We start from the raw sequence: 19,239 nt of genomic DNA, 5'->3' as shown, positions 1-19,239 counted from the left end.
CGGTAAGTCAGACCTCTCAATCAGTTGAACAATCACTATTGACATCTATGTGTAAAACTGCAGGTCACACCCAGCAGAGAGAACTCAAAAAACAGCTTCATCAAATTGATTCCCCTTCCACTGGAAAACAGTAACACCTGCTATTTGCAGTGGTACAAAACAATGAATACTCCTGCAGTGTGTGGGGTACGATCAAGACTATAAGAAAATTGATTGCTAGAAAATTTCTTGTCAATGAGCCTTCTTTGCAAAGCGGAATTTAGAGCCAAGACAGCCCCTTTGGGTTAACATGGAGCTTTACAAATTCCCAAAATAAACAAGTAAATATATTTCAAGTCGTTGTCATTCCTAAAAATTGCTAGCTGCTCCTCCAATTCAGTTAGTTTTATGTGAAGTTCACTTTGTGCATGTTGCAGTGGGCTGCTGCTTGATGAGCAAGCTTGCGATTTTGCTGGTAAAACACCAAGGCACTCTTGGTAGAGTGTAAAATTATAGAATCGTTTTGAATCAGTCATGTGATACTGCGGAACAATTATGCAAGCATTTGGAAGTGCTTTCTCTGTGGGAGGAATGCCTTACAGACTCCAAATCTGGGCTTGTACTTGTGAAAAGAGAATAAAAACTCGAGTTAAATAGCCAACTATTGGAAACAAAAGCCCAATGAAAGGGACGACTATTGCAATTTATTTGCTGTTGTATTTTTTATTTTAACGAATTGCAGAAAGGTCCAATTCTGATATATATATAAACAGAGGATTCCACCTTTCAGTATTGAAAAGGAAACTCGGGGGGGGGGGGGGGGAGGGCGGGGGGGGGGGGGCGCTCAGAGTACAGAAAACTAGCAAACGAATCTCAGCATTTTTTTTTCAAATATGGGGAGCCGTTTATCAGACGGACATTTGAAGAAGGACCCCAACAGCAGCGCATTTATTTTGAGATCATACTTTCATCTAGTCTTTATAACCTGCTTCAGCCAAGCACAAATTGCTTCAGCAAATGGCTGTCACATTTTAGATGCACTCCATCCCAAGCATTTTCTGAGGTTTACCACCTCCAAGGGGCTTTATCTGTTTAAAAAGACAGGCAAGTACTTCGGAGAAGGGAAGGCTGGGTTCCACATAAGCACTATATAAGTGGGCAGAAATAGGTTTGCCTATGGATGTTTACAGTTTCATAATAACGAGAAATAGATAGAATAAATAGACATGGGATATTTTGCTACACTGGTCATCTTAACCCTTCAAGTTCATATTCTGTTGATCACCCCATTGACATTAAACACAAGCTCTATATTCAAATAAAATCGGTCACTAGCCTATAGAGCCTCATTTTTACCAACATGAATAAAAGTTCAGAAAGAATAATACCAGAACAACTGACAATATACATAATAAAATCCTTTTTTATATTTGATTTGTTTTATACTTAAAGTGAAAAAAGTATTAACAAATATTCACTAAATTAATTAGTTTCATATATACAATATGGTCGGTCCATCACATCTTTCTTGAAAGCCTAACAGATGCTGTATCAAAAGATGTTTTAAGATTTTCTCTTTTCTGAAAAACTTAAGTGTTCTAGTTCACAGCAGATGGGAGTTTTCTCAAAAGATAGCCAACACATGTTTTACGGTTTAAACTATTAGCTTCTTCTAGGATTTGTTATGTAGAGGAATGCATGGACTGCCACTCCATCCAAATTCTACAGTAGAACTATAAGAGGAAACCTCACAGGTTCCTAAATGTGTGATTTGGAATATTAAAGATGTCATATTTAAGCCTATAACAGGGTTAAATTATACTTAAATTTGGTAAAAAATTAAGACTCCCCATATTTCTGTAGGTAGCGTCTGGTTTTGTTTGCCTATAAAGCTTCTGCAGTGGCGGCTGGTGACATTTCAAAGTGGTGGGGCTTAAAATTAGTGGTGTAGCACACCATGCGAGCGAGCGCAGCGAGCGAGCCCGAACCACCTAAGGAGGGTTCGGGGGGGATTCCCCCCGAGAAAATTTTGAAAAATTAGAAGGCAAATGGTGCATTTTCAAGACTTTCGGAAGCCACTGTGCTAAACAGAAACCGGCCACTCTCCCTCTCAAACTATCATCAGTTACATCTTTAACTCTGGATAAATATCTGCTCAATAAGTCATTGATAATTGTTTTAATAAACAACTTAAAGGCAAGCCACGAAAGGTGATTTCTCACAGGTTAACACTCCCACCCTGACATCCATCCATGCCATTAGAAGGCCCTAACTTTGGCTGTGGCAAGTCTCCACACATTTATGTCAGTCAGGGATTTTATCATTTTAACAAGCTGCAGATACACACCCGAACAAACTGATCTTAAATCGCTAGAACTGACAATGCTCTCTCCTAGACTGCAGGCAGGCTATAATTAATTATATCCAGTGGTAGAAATGCAATAAAATACTACTGGATCTGCCCAACCAGAGAACTCCACAGAATAAAATCTATCTTTACAGAGTGAATATCTTTGAAGCAAAACATTATGAGTAATCGACACCAAAGACCAAATATTTAAAAGTGGACTATGGCCCAACTATTTACTAGCAAACCTTGTAAGCATCTCAGCATGAATAGGCTGAGTGCACAGAGGGCCAACCTGCAGGAGCAAACATTGCAGGGACCCTACTGGGAGAACACTGAGGTAACTAACTTTTGGGGACTTTCTTGCATCATGGCCAAAGTACATATTTTTAGGAGCAAATGGGAGAGAGGTCGGGGATAACACATTTCCAATTCAAATTGCACCGGTGCCCACCTTTCAGGGGTCAACAGTGCAGGGGCCCAACTTTTTTGCAAGCAGACAGAACCAGTATCATAGTACCTGGCAATAAACTTGCACTTATTTACTTTCTTCCACACCCCTCAGTCACTGGTCAAACAGTCTTCTATTTTGTTCCTATGTATTTTCCATTTGCCCGTAACCTCAGTATGCTTCTAGAAACCCATCTTATGTATGTAGCCAGAGACCGTCCAACTCTTTCAACAAGAACCGCAATGAGACACAAGCACAACACCTTAAGTAACATCATCAAACTCATCTATCTAATCTTTTAATACACCCAGCACAGGCCCTGCCACTTGTATTTTGGTGATTAGTGGGCCTTTCTGAGCGCAGTGTGGTTGGCAGAAGGGTGGAGAAGTGTGGCTCAATGATTAGAGCGGCAGACCCTGATGCAGAGGTCTAGCCTGGGACCAGGGTTCAATTCCCCGCCTCGGCGGGTCTTCGGCTCAAAATTCCACAGACCTGATAATTCTTGCCTCGGTGCCTATTCCAATCATGGAGTCCCACTCTGCAACTCTGGGCAATAGCTTGCTTAATCTCCACAACGGCCCCCACAACTCTAAGGATGCCTGGCCTCAACCTTGGGGGTGCCCAGGAGTGGACGCCGCACAGGGAAAGCCAGGATGGGTTCACAGCGGTATTCGTACAAGCGCCTTGAGACCCTTGCGGATGATTAGTGCGCTATACAAGTATCAATTTACATTTTACTTCTGTCATTGACAGACAATCACAGCATCTGGAATACAGTTAAACCTACAGCAATATACTCGGCCACATTAATTACAACCCAGACTGCGCCAGCATGGCCCCAAGAGAGGCCTGGGCTGTCAGATGCATTAAAGCTTACACATGCCCAGTACCTCATGAACCAGATCTGAAGCAGGTTATTTAAAACGTGTCAGAGTATTATTCAGCAGCAGCCGAGGTGGTGGTTTTTCAGGCACCTCATTAAAAATGCTTTCATTTTATTGGTGCATAAAATCACGTATTTATTGTATTCCTCATGTTTCCCTACATTTCTACTAAATAAGAAAAAGAATAATAATTAAGAAAAAAGTGGCACTAAATACAGGGCAAACACTTATGAGCTGAGAATTAGTAGGCACGATTATTTCTTCTTTTCAGGTAAGCACTGTTATGTAAATATACATTATCCCTGTTTTCAGAGATGTCAGTATAAATATTGAAGGCTACATGGTGGAAATCTCTACTTAAATGCTCTCGAGTGCCATGCATATTAAATTTAAAATAAATAGTAGCACAAAATGTAGTCAGTCTAATGCTAACGTTTCCAAAGAAAGTAAAACATATGCACGAGGCAAATTGGATAAGGGCGAAACAAGGATGGAAAAACACGTAACAAAAGAGAGATAGAAAAGAGATGTAAAGAAAAGAACAAGGAATGAAGGGTACTCTGTTAAAAAAAAATTCCCCCGGACCTTTCTAGAAAGGGTGCAGATTACACAAGGAATGCCCAAAGTGGAGTTTTAATTTAGACAGCCTAGGGAAAGTCACTCATGTTGCAATTTAGGAGAAACAGAATAAAAAAACATGTGTGCTTATACTAAATGCGATTCTGCAACAGTACCAGAAAATAAAGGGTCCGGGCATTTAAAAACACATCTAGTGCAGAGCCAGCTGCCGTTGGCACCCCGTACAACCAGGCCACATAAACACACTGTTTTCTTCTCAACTGTCTGCTGAAAGATTATTGTGCGTGACTTTTTCATGTTACTAAGACAATACTATTGTCTTAGTAACATAGATACATCTTGCTTCATTATCTTGAACTGTAGATTGCAGCAGATGCCAGGAGCCCGTACAACTCACTGAGCTATTTTCCCAGTGTGGCTCCAGTTCAGCACACACACTCCACGCAAAATCAAGGGAAAGAGGTAACACTGCAGATTTAACATGTGGCGCAATTATACATTCGGCTCTGCTCCTGGGTTATATGAACATGAAGCTAGCATCTAAAGCCCAGGCCAGGACCCATGACGCTGTGTCTTGGTCACAGGGATGATGATTACTGCTAGCTACCCATGCATGCACAAAAGAATACAGCTTTGGGTGGACCCCAAAAACACCCAACATTCTTTCTGACCTTGCTAGTGAGCAACACGCCATGTAACCCACTGGTTACTACGACACTGAGGATTCATTCAGGACTTCTACACCACACAGACACTCTTCGCATGGATGCTTGCACGCACCACTTGACTGTAATATGCAGTGGGCTGTGTTGGATGTTTTCTGGGTATCTCAACACACCTTAGTCATAAATAGTGGAGTGCAATAATAATAAATAAACAGTAAATAACGTATTGCACAAATGCTGAATTTCCTTTTGAAACTCTGAAAGTCACTCTCGCCCTTGGAAATAAAATGAAAGGCTCACATAAAAAGAGAGCTCTCTATGGAAAATGGGCCGCATTCCCAAAAGAACTAATGAACTTGAACTATCTGCAGATTGTCGTTAAGAACAATCAGCCTGATTCATCAAGCCGAAATCGGCTCGCAAAGGGCCAGATTCTGAGAATCTGGCCCTTTGCGAGCTCTATTTTTGCATTTGGGATTCATCATCCCAAATGCAAAAATCGGTAATAGCGATGTCGCAATTTTGCGAGGAATTACATTTAAGGAATCTCTATTTGAGATTCTTTAAATGCAATTCATCATACATTAAAAAATTGCGAATTCGCAACTGCGGCCCGCTATTTACCGCGAGGTCAAACCTTGTGGTAAATAGCAAAAACGTAGAAAAATTCTTTTAACAGCATTTTTCTAAGTTGCATGTTGCACACACACATGTCCTTTGGACATGTGTGTGCGCGCAACACCTGTTTCAATTTGCATTTAAGGGGTGCTACAGGGTGTCCTTTGGACACCCCTGGTACCCTTTAAATCGCTATCTTATTTGCGATTAGCTAATTGCAAATAAGGATTGTGTAGGAATCGCAAATCTTTTTGCGATTCCTACATGAATCCCGTTTTGAGAGTCTGTAATAGCGATTCCTTATGAATCGCTATTATAGACTCGCAAAACGGGTCTATGATGAATCAGGCTGAATATTGCGTGTGCAGCTGGTGCAGCAGACCCGCCATGGCCGCTGGCCTGTGTATAATATCACAGAGACTAACGCTATTGTGTTAGATAAGAAAGATTTCATTATAAATTCTAGTTGCTGCATTAGCTCAACATCCTGTGAATCTGGCCAAATCACTTAATCCCCCCCCCCCCCCGTTCCTGCCAAAAATGAATGTGTGCATCTGTAATGTAACTGGTGCTTGTGTAAAGGTTCCATGACCCTACAGTCTAATTTGCGCTATATAAAAAACTGCAAAAAAATAGAAAATCGAGCAAACAGGCTTTGCTGCTCTTACCCGTTTTACATGAACATATTGCTGCACTCGGGAAAAGTTTGAGAAAATGCATTATAGCTTAAACAATAACTGCCTTGATTATAAATTAGATTGAAGAATGTTGTTAATTATTAAAGCAAACAGATTTCGTATCATTTAAATTGCCGTCAGAAACAATGGAGCAAGTTGAGTTTGTCTGAAGATCAATTACATATTCTCGATTTCAGTGCGTGGAAATGCTGTCAGTGTCAGTAAATGTGCTAGAAACAGGCCACCTTTAGTTTGCTTCAGTTCTGCCACGGTGCATAAAAACATCTGCAAACTTTGCGTATTCCATTTCCCACTACAGAATTGGCAAACTCATTCACTCCATTTTGCATGCATGAAGAAATTGTGCAATCTAGTCGGGATCCGGGCGTGCAATAGATGTGTTCAGTAATATCTTGCACCTTCTAATGTACGGTGTACCGTCACAGCAGCAGTGTTTCCGTGTTTGTTGAATGAATAAGGGGGCCCGTATAATGAAATGTGCTGCATTACAAAAAAAGACGGCTGGGCCAAACCTCACTTTCAGTTTACGGACGGGATTACTCAGCCAAACCATCTCTCCTTATTCCCTCGGCTCCACCATGAGAGAGAATAACACGCACGCAGGTCTATAAGTTAGAAACTGCCCGCCTGGGGGCCCTACCTGGTGAACGGGCCCGAGTTCACACAGGTCTACCTCGGCCAGCAACCACCTCCTGGCAGCCTGCAACCACATGGGCTAGCTGGCACGACCGGTCCGCTTCCATTAGGACAGACTGAGGCTCCTCGACCGGCTAGTCTACGCTCACCTTTAATACAGTCTGTGATCGTGGTCTGACTGGATAACATGGCTACCACTCATCCAACTGCCAACTCATGTGCGCGGGAAGCAGCCTGAACCTGCTCAGACGGTCACTCACACCCTTTCCCAACTCGTCGCAGGGTGGGTCTCACCACGCCCAGTGACGAGTTGGGAAGGGGTGGGGTGACACCATGGAAATCTCGCCTCCACTCTCTGATTGACGTGGAGACGTTAGCAATCCCGGGCTTGTATTGAAAACGCCCGGGGCTAACTTAATCTCCACGCCATCAGGGGGTGGAGACTGGACCCTGCAGCTAGTGTTTTGCCGAGCTGATGACATCACAGCCTTCAGGGCTGTGAGGTTCTCAGCCGGCAAAAACATAGCAGGCTTCTTTCTCGGCCCGGGAGCTGCAAAGAAATCAGTCACGTGATGTGACGTAATGTGAAGTTGTGAACAGCGGTATTTCTGAGTGGGGCAAAGTGTCAGAGACAGTGCCGAGTGCCCGTGTTCTTTGGCAGTTTTTGTAATTAAAGAAATGTGATCTCTATGCAAAATGTGATCTCTATTCTTCTCTTGCAAATGTGAAAATGTACCTGGGGCGGAGCCCCAACGCCCGTAAAGAGAAACCGCCACTGAGCTTCTGGCTGGTAGGGTGGCTAATCTTGTGAATACTAGCTTTGTAAGAAGGGCGATTAGTGTATTTCCGTCCTACTCCCCTACATAATTTCCAATTAACCTTTGGTATCACAGTTTCTATAGTGCTTGAACTGCTCTTCAGGGAAATGAAAGGTGCTGTTGCTCCAGCGAAAGGTAATGCTTTTCCTTGCTTTGCTCTGGCATGATTACAGTGTAGTAAAATTATAGTGACAATACAGATCTGTACAGGATTTTGAAGGATACTTACGCTTCACGTACACATCTTGACACGATACACCGCTGATCTCAAGCTTCCGTAGGTTCTCACAGATACCATACTCTGCAATGGCAAAACATAACATTAAAACTCAGGATCCAGAAACTCCATAAAAACAGCAGATGAAAATGGTTTTAGAGTTCAAAATTAGGCTGCCTTAACTAAAATGTAGACCAACCTGCTCAGTTTAGTCCCTATTGAGTGCCAATACAACATCAAGGCATACATCAGCCCTGTTCACAATCTGCACTGGAAATGCCACTGTTTATGTCCGCAAGATTTTTAGTGCACAGACTGAAATGTGAGACGTAGTAGGACAAGAAGTGCAAGTATAAACCCTGAAGGGCACACTGGTTCTAAACTGAAATACGGATACAACAAGAGGATGAGGAAATCCGACCAAAAGGAATGAAGAATGAGAGATGCGTGTAATATAGCTACATCAGATAGTGAGGACTAACTGTTAGAGAGCTCACGAGTCATGCACCCACTTGCAATATCTATGGTAAACAAGTATGCAGGTCACAGATCTCGGCCCCATCATGACGAACTCAGCCTTTCCATAATCCAGGTTTAGCAACCTCTATCAATGCGGATATTGGTTTAACTAACAAGGTGGCAGAGAATGAGAACATAAATCACTATTTGTCTCCATTCCATGTTCACAATGGTGGTGAGCAGGGACCTGAAGCAGGTGGGGAACACTGAATCCATGTGTCTGGGTTTGCGATTTGGGGAGCAGGGCAACTGCTAATCTATTGATTGAGCATGTGGTGTGAGGCATTACCCGCTGACAATTACTCATATCTCATTATGTAATAGTAGCTTGCCACTGCAAAGTGGACAGTAGCGGTTATAGCCATTAGCAGTGAGCAGAAACTCTTAAGCACAGATGGTTATGCTATTTCCCCGTAAAGCACTTAATGCTAGTCTGAGGTGGCCCTAAAGTGCTAGGAGGTGGAGAACGAACGAGGGATCAGATGAGAGTGAGCCTTGCCATTAGAATGAGCTTCCCCTAAATGATCGCATTACACTTGCCGACTCAGCATTAGTGAAAAATGTGTAGCCAACTTTAGACTGCTGGTCAGTAGGACACAAGAGGCAAGAAGAAGGGAAAAGACCATAAAGTGGGGCATTTCAGCTTGTAGCATACACACCTTATTTGTACTGATCTGTTAATAAGAAGGACATGGGTGGAAGTCACTCATCTGGCAGTGGTTTGGTTCTTAATTTCGTATGGTAAGTGATGAAGCACCTATGAGAGCCCTGACAAAACTGGCCTTTTGCATTGAAGAGGCACAAGACGCTTTACCAGGAATCATAAACAAATCTAATCTTTAACTGTGCGTAAATAAATCATGAATCTCCAACTGTGCACAAAGTTGTTGAACTGTCCTTTGCACGAGACAATGGAAGTACCTGCTTTATCAAGAGGCAGAGGGATAGGGACACAGGACTTGCCTCTCAGTCCTCCGAGGATTAATCTGTTACAAGGTACACTCTTCCCCCACAGAGTCCAGAGTTCTCTCTGTGCTCCTGCAGTGATGAGTGCTATGATACGGTTCTGAATTAACCAATCACCAGCCAGCTTTCTTTATTTTGTTTTATTACCCAAGTTGCTTACCTGTTTTTTTTTATTTAAAAAAAAGTGACAGGAGATACTAGCTATCCTCATTTAACTCATAAAGGGGATTTTCAGCATTTTCATGGAATTTTTTCTGACATTCAATGCATAGTGGAAAGTGTAATTTTCCATAGTTCCCTTGATCTCTTCAATTTTAGAAACCAGTGAACACTGAAGGCTCGCTCACCTATGTCTATGCATGTGTCTGAATTACATTGCTCACAACTGTCTCACTAGGCTGGGAACCCCCATTGTGTCCCTCACAGGTCAATCGAAGCCCCCACTCTGTTCAATTTGTATATGGAATTACTTCAAGTCTTGATAGAGGAGCTAGGTGTTTCTTGAATTTAACCTGTTGCTGAAAGACACTCGTTTGAGGACAGTGACACATACTAACCTTTAAAGGAAAGTGAACGTGTCAGAGGCAATTCTCCAAAAGGAAGTAACGTAGTCAGTTGGCTGAAAAATACGTAAAACAGGGTATTATTAATACCCCATTAGCAATTCCACAAATGTTGAATATGAATTTGATGGCTTGGTACGGAGCCAAATAAAATTGTATTGTCCTGTATTTATTTGTTCGTCCAATGTACCATTATAATTTTGTCATATTTTTACATAAATGTGTAGTTTTGCGCAAAGTAGTAAGGAGCTAAATATTTCAAGATTTTAAAATGCAATTTTGAAGTAAATGTTTATTGGACACATCAACAAAATAGCCTTCAAGTGCAATAAAATGCATGTGTACAATGCAATTTATAAAATAATGAGCTAATAAAAGTGTCCAATTGTGTACACAGAGGTTAATAATGGAACAGTAGATTATAATGTACAAGCTGCAGTTTAGTATGCAATAAACTTGTAGGGCTTGAGAGATACATTGAAAACACAATTTGTTTCCCCCCCCCTATGTGCACCACTAAAAATAGCAGAACTGGCCTAGACTGACTAATATCAGTGACAAATGGTATACATTTTTAATACCTAGGTCTTAATTTGGAGCATATCTGCTAATAAAATTGAATGCCCAAGGGTCTCTTGATAATACCGTACTGGGATTCACCTTATAGCTATTTGTAGATGAAAACTGCTTGAGAACCATATAAAAACCTAATGGCTTAGAACCTACCCATTGCTTACCATAACTTGTCTTTACTGTTGCTCTCACTTGCTTGGTTCTTAATATATGGCTTGCCTACCCTTTCTTGTGTTCGTCCCTTCGGAGGAGCATAGCCTCTTTTACAATCCTTTTCATTGACTAACTTGTATCCTTACAGGTCTCATATTTTGGAAACTATGTTTTCTTTGCATTCCAGCACTCCAGGAGAGCAAGTTTTCTAGTTTTCCTTCATGTGCTATTGCCCCCAAATAATCCATCATAAAACTTGCTGCTCTGCCTGCCTCCACCAGTAAATAACAAGCATTTGCAATGCAATAGGCCTCGCATTAATTAAGTTTGAGCTATTGGCATTGCTAAATATTGCAACACGAATAGCAAACAAGACAGAAACACCCAACTACACCCCCAGAATTTACATTGCATACACCATAGCGTCCACAAACACACACAAGCGCGCCTACGGTCCACTAGAGTACTGAATAATTTCAGTTCTTTGTTTTTTTGTAAAAGGTAACCAAGAAATCACAGTTATTCACTTTCAAAGACAAGTAGACAGAAGTGCTGCGATGCAGACACACTTATAAGGGCGCTGTACACACAGTGTGACATACACACAAACTCGCATGCAGGGGGCGTGCAAACACGCTGTCATCTACAGACAAGAGGAGACATGACACGCACGCAGAAGTATGTACAAAAATAAGTCAAATGCAGAGACGTTTCTACAGACATTCCACAGAATTGTGCACTAACATACAGCGGTATTAACACAAACCCCTATATTATGGAAACGCATGAGAACAATGGCGTGTACAATTGCATATGCCCCTTCAACTGTCCTTCTAATGCTCCCCCTTCGCACACACCTCCCATCATGCACCACAAGCATGCCAACAGTGCCTGTTGGCAACGCAGCCTGCGCCTTGGGCCGGCATCAGCACCCTCCCTGTGCACGTGTCACCTGTGCCTCTGCTCTGTCCCGAGGTATTTGCACTGCCTCTGTCCCTGTATCCTCCCGGCATTCTTCTTACCTCTTCGTGCGGGGAGCAGCGTCCACGGGCGTGCACTGACAGCATCCAGATCATGTCACTCCTAATGAGTGGATTCCACGTGGTGCTTACTGAGGAGTAACGTGAAGTGTTGATCTCACCGGTCCGAATGAAGACTATCGCTCAGTCTAGCTTCACCGCATGTGTAGAATCCCAAACTAGCATGGACCCTGAACCAAAGCAGCACGTGCTCGCCAGCTGCCGCTGCCCTGAGCTGCGATCTGTCCTGCCGAGGTTCCTCGCTCCTGGGGAGCTCCAGGTGAGGGGTCGCAGAGGCGACACTCCAGAGGTGGGAGCGTGGGAAGGACACTCTCCTCAAGCAGGTCACGCGGCACCTGCTCCCTCTCAAACAGAGTAATAAGGGAGCAGAAGTTGTGGTATGGTAAAGCGCTAGTGTGCAGTAATGTGGTCAAAATTACACAGGCAACAATAAAAACAAGTATGGACTTCAGTACGAGACAAAAAAAAACAGATGGCTGCGAGCAAAGGCTGCGGCCTCCCGCCCTCCGTGTCCGTCACATACGGCAAAGAAGGAAAAGTGCACCCGCGCGTTGTAGGCACGGTGTGCACGTCGGCGTGACATGGAGCTCGTGACTGTGGTAGCGCTTGACTAGGTGCTACGCGGCTGGTGCGGCGTAGGGAGGGGGCCGCCAAAGCGCCTAAAGCCAAAAAAGAGCAGGCCGAGTCGGAGAGCGTGGGCTAAGGACCGTGCATCAGAAGGGCACTTAGGTAAGAGCGTGGCCTGAAACGCCAGAGGGAGGGGAAAGTGGCAGGGGGCGTCTGGTGTGTGTCTCTGTTGGCCTGAAACGCCGGAGGGAGGGAAAGCGGCAGGGGGGGGCTGGTGTGTGTGTGTGTGTGTCTGTTGTTGAGTGAGATAAGTACGGGTGCACTGGCTGGGGGCGGCTGGTGCGTGTGTATGTGTATGTTTCTTGCCGCATGCAGCTGCCTTGCCTAGACTGAAGGGGGACAGGAGATGTGCATGTGGTGAACGCGCGCGTTCTGATCCGATCAGCCTGCAGCCTGCGCGTGCCCATCTCCTGTCCCCCTTTAAGCCCTTGAAAGCATAGCCTTTGATTATAGGTCTCGCTGCTACAGCGATTTGCGCTGCGTCGCAGGTGCGAGACCTAAAAATGGCATCTGTGTCATTCAGTAGATGCCTGCATACAAAAATACTGATGCATGCGTGCACCTACAGAACAACACAGCCTTGCAACAGCAAGTGTACGCGGTTACGTGCATGCCACGTCATCCCATCTTTTACTTCTCCTCGATACTGTACAGCATCAGCACATAAAAAACACATTGGTAATGCCAAGAGCCACAGAGGTGTCACCAATTGGCTTTGTTAATACTTGTTAAAAGAAGGAGGAATTCATGAATACCTTTAAAATTGCTCTTGATTTGTTTCTCCTCAGACCTTCTAGACAGTCCAAGGAGACAAACTTGAGACAATGCCTGCCCACCTTGAATTTTATACTGGAATTACTGGGATTCACCTCATAGCTATGTGCAGGTGAAAACTGCTAGTGGACCATATAAAAACCTAATGGGCATAGAACCCACCCATTGCTTACCATAACTTGGTGTTACTGTTGCTCTTATTTGCTTGCTTCTTAATATATGGCTTGCCTACACTTCCTTGTGTTCGTCCCTTCTCTGGAGCATAGCCTCTTTTATAATCCTTTTCATTGACTAACGTGTATCCTTACAGGTCTCATATTTTGGAAACTAGGTTTTCTTTGCATTTCAGCACTCCAGAGAGGAATTAATGAATACCTTTAAAATTTCTCTTGATTCTTTCTCCTCAGACCTTCTAAATAGTCCAAGTAGACAGACTTGAGACAATGCCTGCCCATCCCGAATATTATACTGGAAATAGAAAAATAGTTAAAATGTCTGGTATAGAAAATCTACACATAACAATCAATGGACTAATTCTACACATAAAAACTAATTCGACACATAAAAATTAATCAATTGACTAATTTTCTATAGGTGTAATATTCTACAATATTTCATATGTATGTTTAGCATTTTGATTGCAAACTAAGAGTGATGTAAGTGTGTTAGTAGCTGCAATGTGTGGTTCAGTAACCTCCTGATGCAAAGAGTATGTGGACTCTTCTTAAGGGAGAGAGACCAATAGGTTTGCACACAAAATAATTTCCTACCTCTTTATTAGATGGCTGAGGGCATAAATGTTCAAGACCCTGCTCCACATATAGTTTGCGAGAAGCTTTCTATTTTAGCCCATTAATATGAGGTCTATAAGCTTACTCAAATGTTATGTTCCAATATGATCGTGCCCATGTTAGAAAGACATTTTTAGGTCGAGGACTAGCAATGCACTGCGCAGCAGTGCTCGCGCAGCCGAGATTTAATGTCTTAGTAGGGGGCTTGAACCCGCCCCTCTTCTCCATTGGCTGGCTTCCTAAACGGAGGCCAGCCATTGGAGGAGAGGGGCATCACTCGGTTCAAGCCCAGTCTTTTCCAGATTCGGGCGTGTTTTTTCTCTCCTTTCTTGTTTTCGTTCTCTCCTCTTCCCATTGGCTGGAATTTTACCTTCCAGCCAATGGGAAGAGGAGAGAACGAAAACCACACCCCTGAATCGGAAAATGTCAGCGCCTATGCTGAAGCCATTTCAGCCTGACCGCCGCCGGAAGAAGTCGAGAAGCTGCCGAGTCCTCTGGTGAGTGCTTGCTGTCCTGCCCCCCCTCGTTGTTCGTGCTTGCTGTCCTGCCCCCCCCTCGTTGTTCATGCTTGCTGTCCTGCCCCCCTCATTGTTCGTGCTTGCTGTCCTGCTCCCCCTCGTTGTTCGTGCTTGCTGTCCTGCCCCCCCCCCCTCGTTGTTCGTGCTTGCTGTCCTGCCTCAAATTACTTGTTGAACCACGGTCATGGATAGCCCCTGCGGAAACCCGTGACCCCTATCCTTTAGCATAGCGCTTCGAAGTGGCATAGGAATGCTGTAAGCTGGGACTAGTTTCAGGAAGGCACAGTGCTGCGGGTTTGTAAGTCCACGCAGCTCCAGGCAGACGGGTCCTGCTCCAGAGTGATCCGTCACCTTGGCGCTGTGTGAAAGGTAACAATGGCTGGTTATTAATGCCACGTCCGCGGCACTCATACAAGCGCCCGTCTGCCTGCAGCTCCTCCGATGCAAAGGTCGTCCATCTCCAGCCTGCTCGACGAGGACACCGCTCTTCAAGTGGACACGAGCACGTGGAAGGATTGAATCTGTGCGAGGCAACACAAGTTTAGTTTTAGCGTTTTAATACTACTAATGCGAGAAAGAAACTGGTAAAACGATGTTCGTAATTTCTCCGTCTCACGAAAACCATGCGTTTGAGTGCGGCCTTAGCTCTAATTTGCAACATTACCCGGCTTATTTGCAGTGTTTCGTTACCTTCCGGTAGCTTCGAGGTGCTAAGTGCAGTATTGTAACAACTTTAAACGATTCTTAGTCACCAGTCACTGCCGTGTAAACTGTGTAACATTAAAACGCGTACACTCACGACGTTGTGATCGTTGCAGATATATTTTTTATCTTATATGATTTGTGTGGCCCAAGAAACTACCCGAACGTTATTAAAAGTGCGTTCCTGATACATTGGAAGACGAACTGCTGAAGGCCTAGCAGAATGGCTCCTGCTCGCCAGAGCCGCACAAAGATAATCACTCAGGAAGTGTTTCGGTCAATCCGTTGACGTTTCACATCCGCACACATGGGAGCAGCCTATGTATGACAAGCTTCTATCAGCAGGCCTGATCATCAAGCTGAAGTGCCATACCCTTTCTGTCTGAGAACAGAGTCTGGCCTCCATGTTTTCTAAGTATTGACATAACACTCTTTTAACAATGCATCCAGAGAAGTAAGCGTTTTATTTTTTCGTATTTGCTCAGAAATATGTGAATTGTATCTGCTCAGACTTTTTCCTCTGCGATTTGTCGTTCAAATCTCACAGTGCAGCCTGTGGTTTTGTGCAAACTGTTTACAGCTGCTTTTTAAGCAGGTCACATGTTTGGTTTTCTGAAGCCACATCTTTAATTTCACAGACTAGCTAAACCTTTTCTTTCAGGAAAGAGCAGGGGGGTTGTAAAGATCCTGCTTTTGGCAAGGGGTATTTCAGTTGGAGAAGAAAGGCAGCACTATTGTCTTATCTCCTGTGTCACATGCCTTCTGGAGAGAAAATGGAAGCAGAGTGGTGTTCTGTGAACCAAAAAAGGCCAAGCGAAAGGGCAAGTTTGTCTCTCCAGAAAGATAAATGATGCTCCTGGCTTTCTTCTCTTTAGGAAAATGTGTCTTCTCACTCAATTTCAGTTCTCGAAATGCAATTTTTATGGGCAGTTTTCGATTTTGGGGCCTAGATGTGCTGCTGCTTCTTTGTAAATTAACCCCTTGCGTGCGGGGCTTATTTTCCGTCTGTGCTGACTCCGCCTTGCGCGGGCGGAGTCATGACGGAACGGTTCCGTCATCAGCACAGCTCAACCGATGCTGATGACGGAACCGTTCTGTCATCAGCACGCAAGGGGTTAAAAGCCACACAGGATGTATATAAGCGTTTCTAGTAGTTACATGATATGGGTTTTATAATATAAGCTTCTTTTCAATTGAGATTTGTATTCGTAATACATTTCATGCTTGGGTGATGTGTTTTGGTTATGATGCAAGCAGGAAGTCAGGTCTGATGTCCATATTGTTGGAAATAAAATGTGCTTTTATTTACATGCCTTAACATTGAGTTTACTAAAGCTAAACTGCAATGTAGCTCGCCACACAGCTTCGGTTTACTGTTGAGTGAATTATTTCATATATTGTGGCCTGTGGGGTAATACGCAGAAGTTTCCTATCTCATGCAACTAGGAATGGGACTTTATTGTATTTAATGCTAAGCGTGTATGCGCGGCTCTGTCTGTGTGTGTTTGTGTGTGCGTGGCTGTGTGTGTGTGTGTGTGTTTGTGTGTGTGTGTGAGTGTATGTGTGTGTGGGTGTGTGTGGCTCTGTGTGTGCGTGCGTGGCTCTGTATGTGGGTGCAAATGCAAAAGGTCTCGCATTTGCGAGCGATTAAGCTATTGGCATTGTAAATGACAATGCCATTTATCTATATGTTTTAAAAACAAAAACATAAATAAAAATAATGTCATGAGCAATGCCAATAGCTCTAACTTTAAAAATGCAGAGACCATTGCATTGTAAATGCTTGTTTATTTTTACCACGACTCGCAATTCTCACAAACTGACATTCATAATCAGATATAGCCTAGAAAATTGTACAGACTTGCAATTGCACAGAGAACCCTATAAAGTAATTTGCAAGTGCAAGAAACTAAAACAGGAAGTGAAAACTCCTAGGCCAGTTCACAGACACTAAACACTATGAAGCATTCTGGCAGATAGGATCATAAAATGGCAGTGATAGGCCAAACACATTGGAGTTCCAAGTACTGTAGAAGAGACTGTACTCATATTTTTTTATGCTCACCTCTCCCTACTGGACAAAAGCCCTGACTGGAAAGCCACAAGTAGACGGTGTCAAACCATGAGGGCTGGTACTTGTAACTTTGGACAAGCATTTACGCAAGATGAAGTCATAAGGGCCACAGTTACACAGAAGAACAGGAAGATCAATGGCTCGAGAAAGTGCCCAGTGATCTTAGGAAAAGTAATATCAACATAAGGATCCTTATACTTAGAAACTGATCTATTTTTTCCCTCCACCGGCTTCTCAATTATGTTCATGGCATGAGGCTGACATCCGAATTCATATAAAGGAGATACAGGTAACTCTGCAAATTACTGACCGTTCTACTGAATATATTCCATCCAAAGGATCTATGGTGAGCTTATTTTAGGTAGACTGGAGTAAAGATTAACTTTTCTGAAAAAGGAATTAGGCTCTTCAAATGTTTGGCCTCTCTGTGGTGCATGAAAAACAAAAAACAAGTTGCTCTTGAATTCCTTTATGCAAGTGTACCATTTGCTAGCACAACAAAGTAATAGGGTGGCCAATATTCTCATCCTGATTTTTCTTGTTCTTGTAAAGAAAAGATTGAAACCTTAAAAGCAAAAGGGTTCAGCACTTTCAAAAGTAATGACAAGACAATGTCCAAAGCAGTGAACACAAAAGATGTTCAGATCCCAGATGTTAATTTCTTAACAGGATTGTTCTTTATTGAATTTTAAAATTCAAAGGACCATAGCCAACGCGTTTCGTCTCACACCGAGACTTCTTCAGGGCTTATTCAAGTCACAAAAAACATATTCAGAAATGTTGAATGTTTCAACAGAATGTTGTGGTTTTCATATTCAGAAAACCTTCATACAGTATGCATTACCATGATTGCGGCTCGATAACCAGCAGCGTGTATGCACTCAGTTTCGGGTAAGATTAAAACCAGTTTCCATTATTTTCTTTTTAGTCCAGGTTTTTGGGGCCTTCATAAACGCCGGTTAAAATAAATGTTCAGGTCATGGGTCGCAAGAAGGCCCTGTGATTTTTAAATTTGGCAGCTAATCTTGTAACTTTCCACTCAGTATGCCAATATTTTAAATACTCCTAGAGGATTAAATGTAGTTTGACAGCCAATTGACAGATCTTAATTTCGGTCCAGCACAATTTATTAGCTAAAATAATTGGATAATAACGGAATTCATTTGGAGTTATGCAGAGTGCAATTAATGTGAAGGTACTATTTCCCACTTTTCCTAGTTTATTCTTCTGCCTCAACTTCTTGAGACGTGTCAAGTGCTCTTAAACACGCCTATAGTAAGATGGAGCAGTAACAAATGCTAATTGCTCAGGATACATAACTAAACAGTTCAGATTGTTGAACTGTGTCCCAAAATACCTAAAGAGCTCTACGTTCTTCAGTTGGTTAGATCTGCACCAAACAGCTGTAGCTTTAAGACTGTTTTGACCCTTTCGATTAAGTACATTACATAGTATGCAGTATATTTTTTGAAATGGGTATGTCACAATGGGGAAATATATAGTTAGATTTAAAACATCTTAATCTGCATGGTTATAAGACACTTTTGTTGCATCTGCCTCCAAATGGTCAGATTATTATGTTTTGCCTGGCTCTGCATCAGTTTGTTCTTCTTCTGCTAAATAAGACATATTTTGTACTCACCTGGGCCCTTCCTCACCTTTCTCTTTTATTACTATCCACTTAACAGTTAAACAGTCGATTGAGTGTCTTCAGTGTATTCTGGAGGCCAAGCTAGTTATTAGTTTTGTGACAGGAATCTGGTTCAAAGAAAGCTCAAGACCAGATAGAGTTTATTCTACTCCCACATGGTTTAACTTCCTAGCCACGATCATACAACATAACCAGGGAACATTGTGTTGATTCATTGTTCTCATAGTCACAATTTGGACTTTATCAACCAGCTTTCTCAGCTGTGGAACTTCTTGCTTGCAATGTACTTTTTATTGCCCAAGTAAACAATATACAAATATTATTAAATGTTTACTGCAGGGCTACCCAAGAAATATTACCAGTTCTTTCCTAGATCTTATCCCTACTATTAAACCT

The 19,239-nt window shown here is 42.9% G+C and overlaps 1 protein-coding gene across 2 annotated transcripts in view; it reads right to left on the bottom strand.

Moving 5' to 3' along the window:
• FBXO31 (F-box protein 31) overlaps positions 1-19,239 on the bottom strand; it is a 166,672-nt gene that overhangs the window by 86,560 nt on the left and 60,873 nt on the right. For both annotated transcript variants that reach the window (XM_086946544.1, XM_086946545.1), the window contains exon 2: positions 7,905-7,976. In XM_086946544.1, the coding sequence (XP_086802670.1) occupies positions 7,905-7,976 (72 nt within the window). The remainder of the gene's footprint in view (positions 1-7,904; positions 7,977-19,239) is intronic.

This window comes from Lissotriton vulgaris, chromosome 12 (genome assembly GCF_964263255.1).
Source record: "Lissotriton vulgaris chromosome 12, aLisVul1.2, whole genome shotgun sequence".
In the NCBI taxonomy this organism is placed as follows: Eukaryota; Metazoa; Chordata; class Amphibia; order Caudata; family Salamandridae; genus Lissotriton; species Lissotriton vulgaris.
This window is presented reverse-complemented; position numbering and strand designations above follow the sequence as displayed.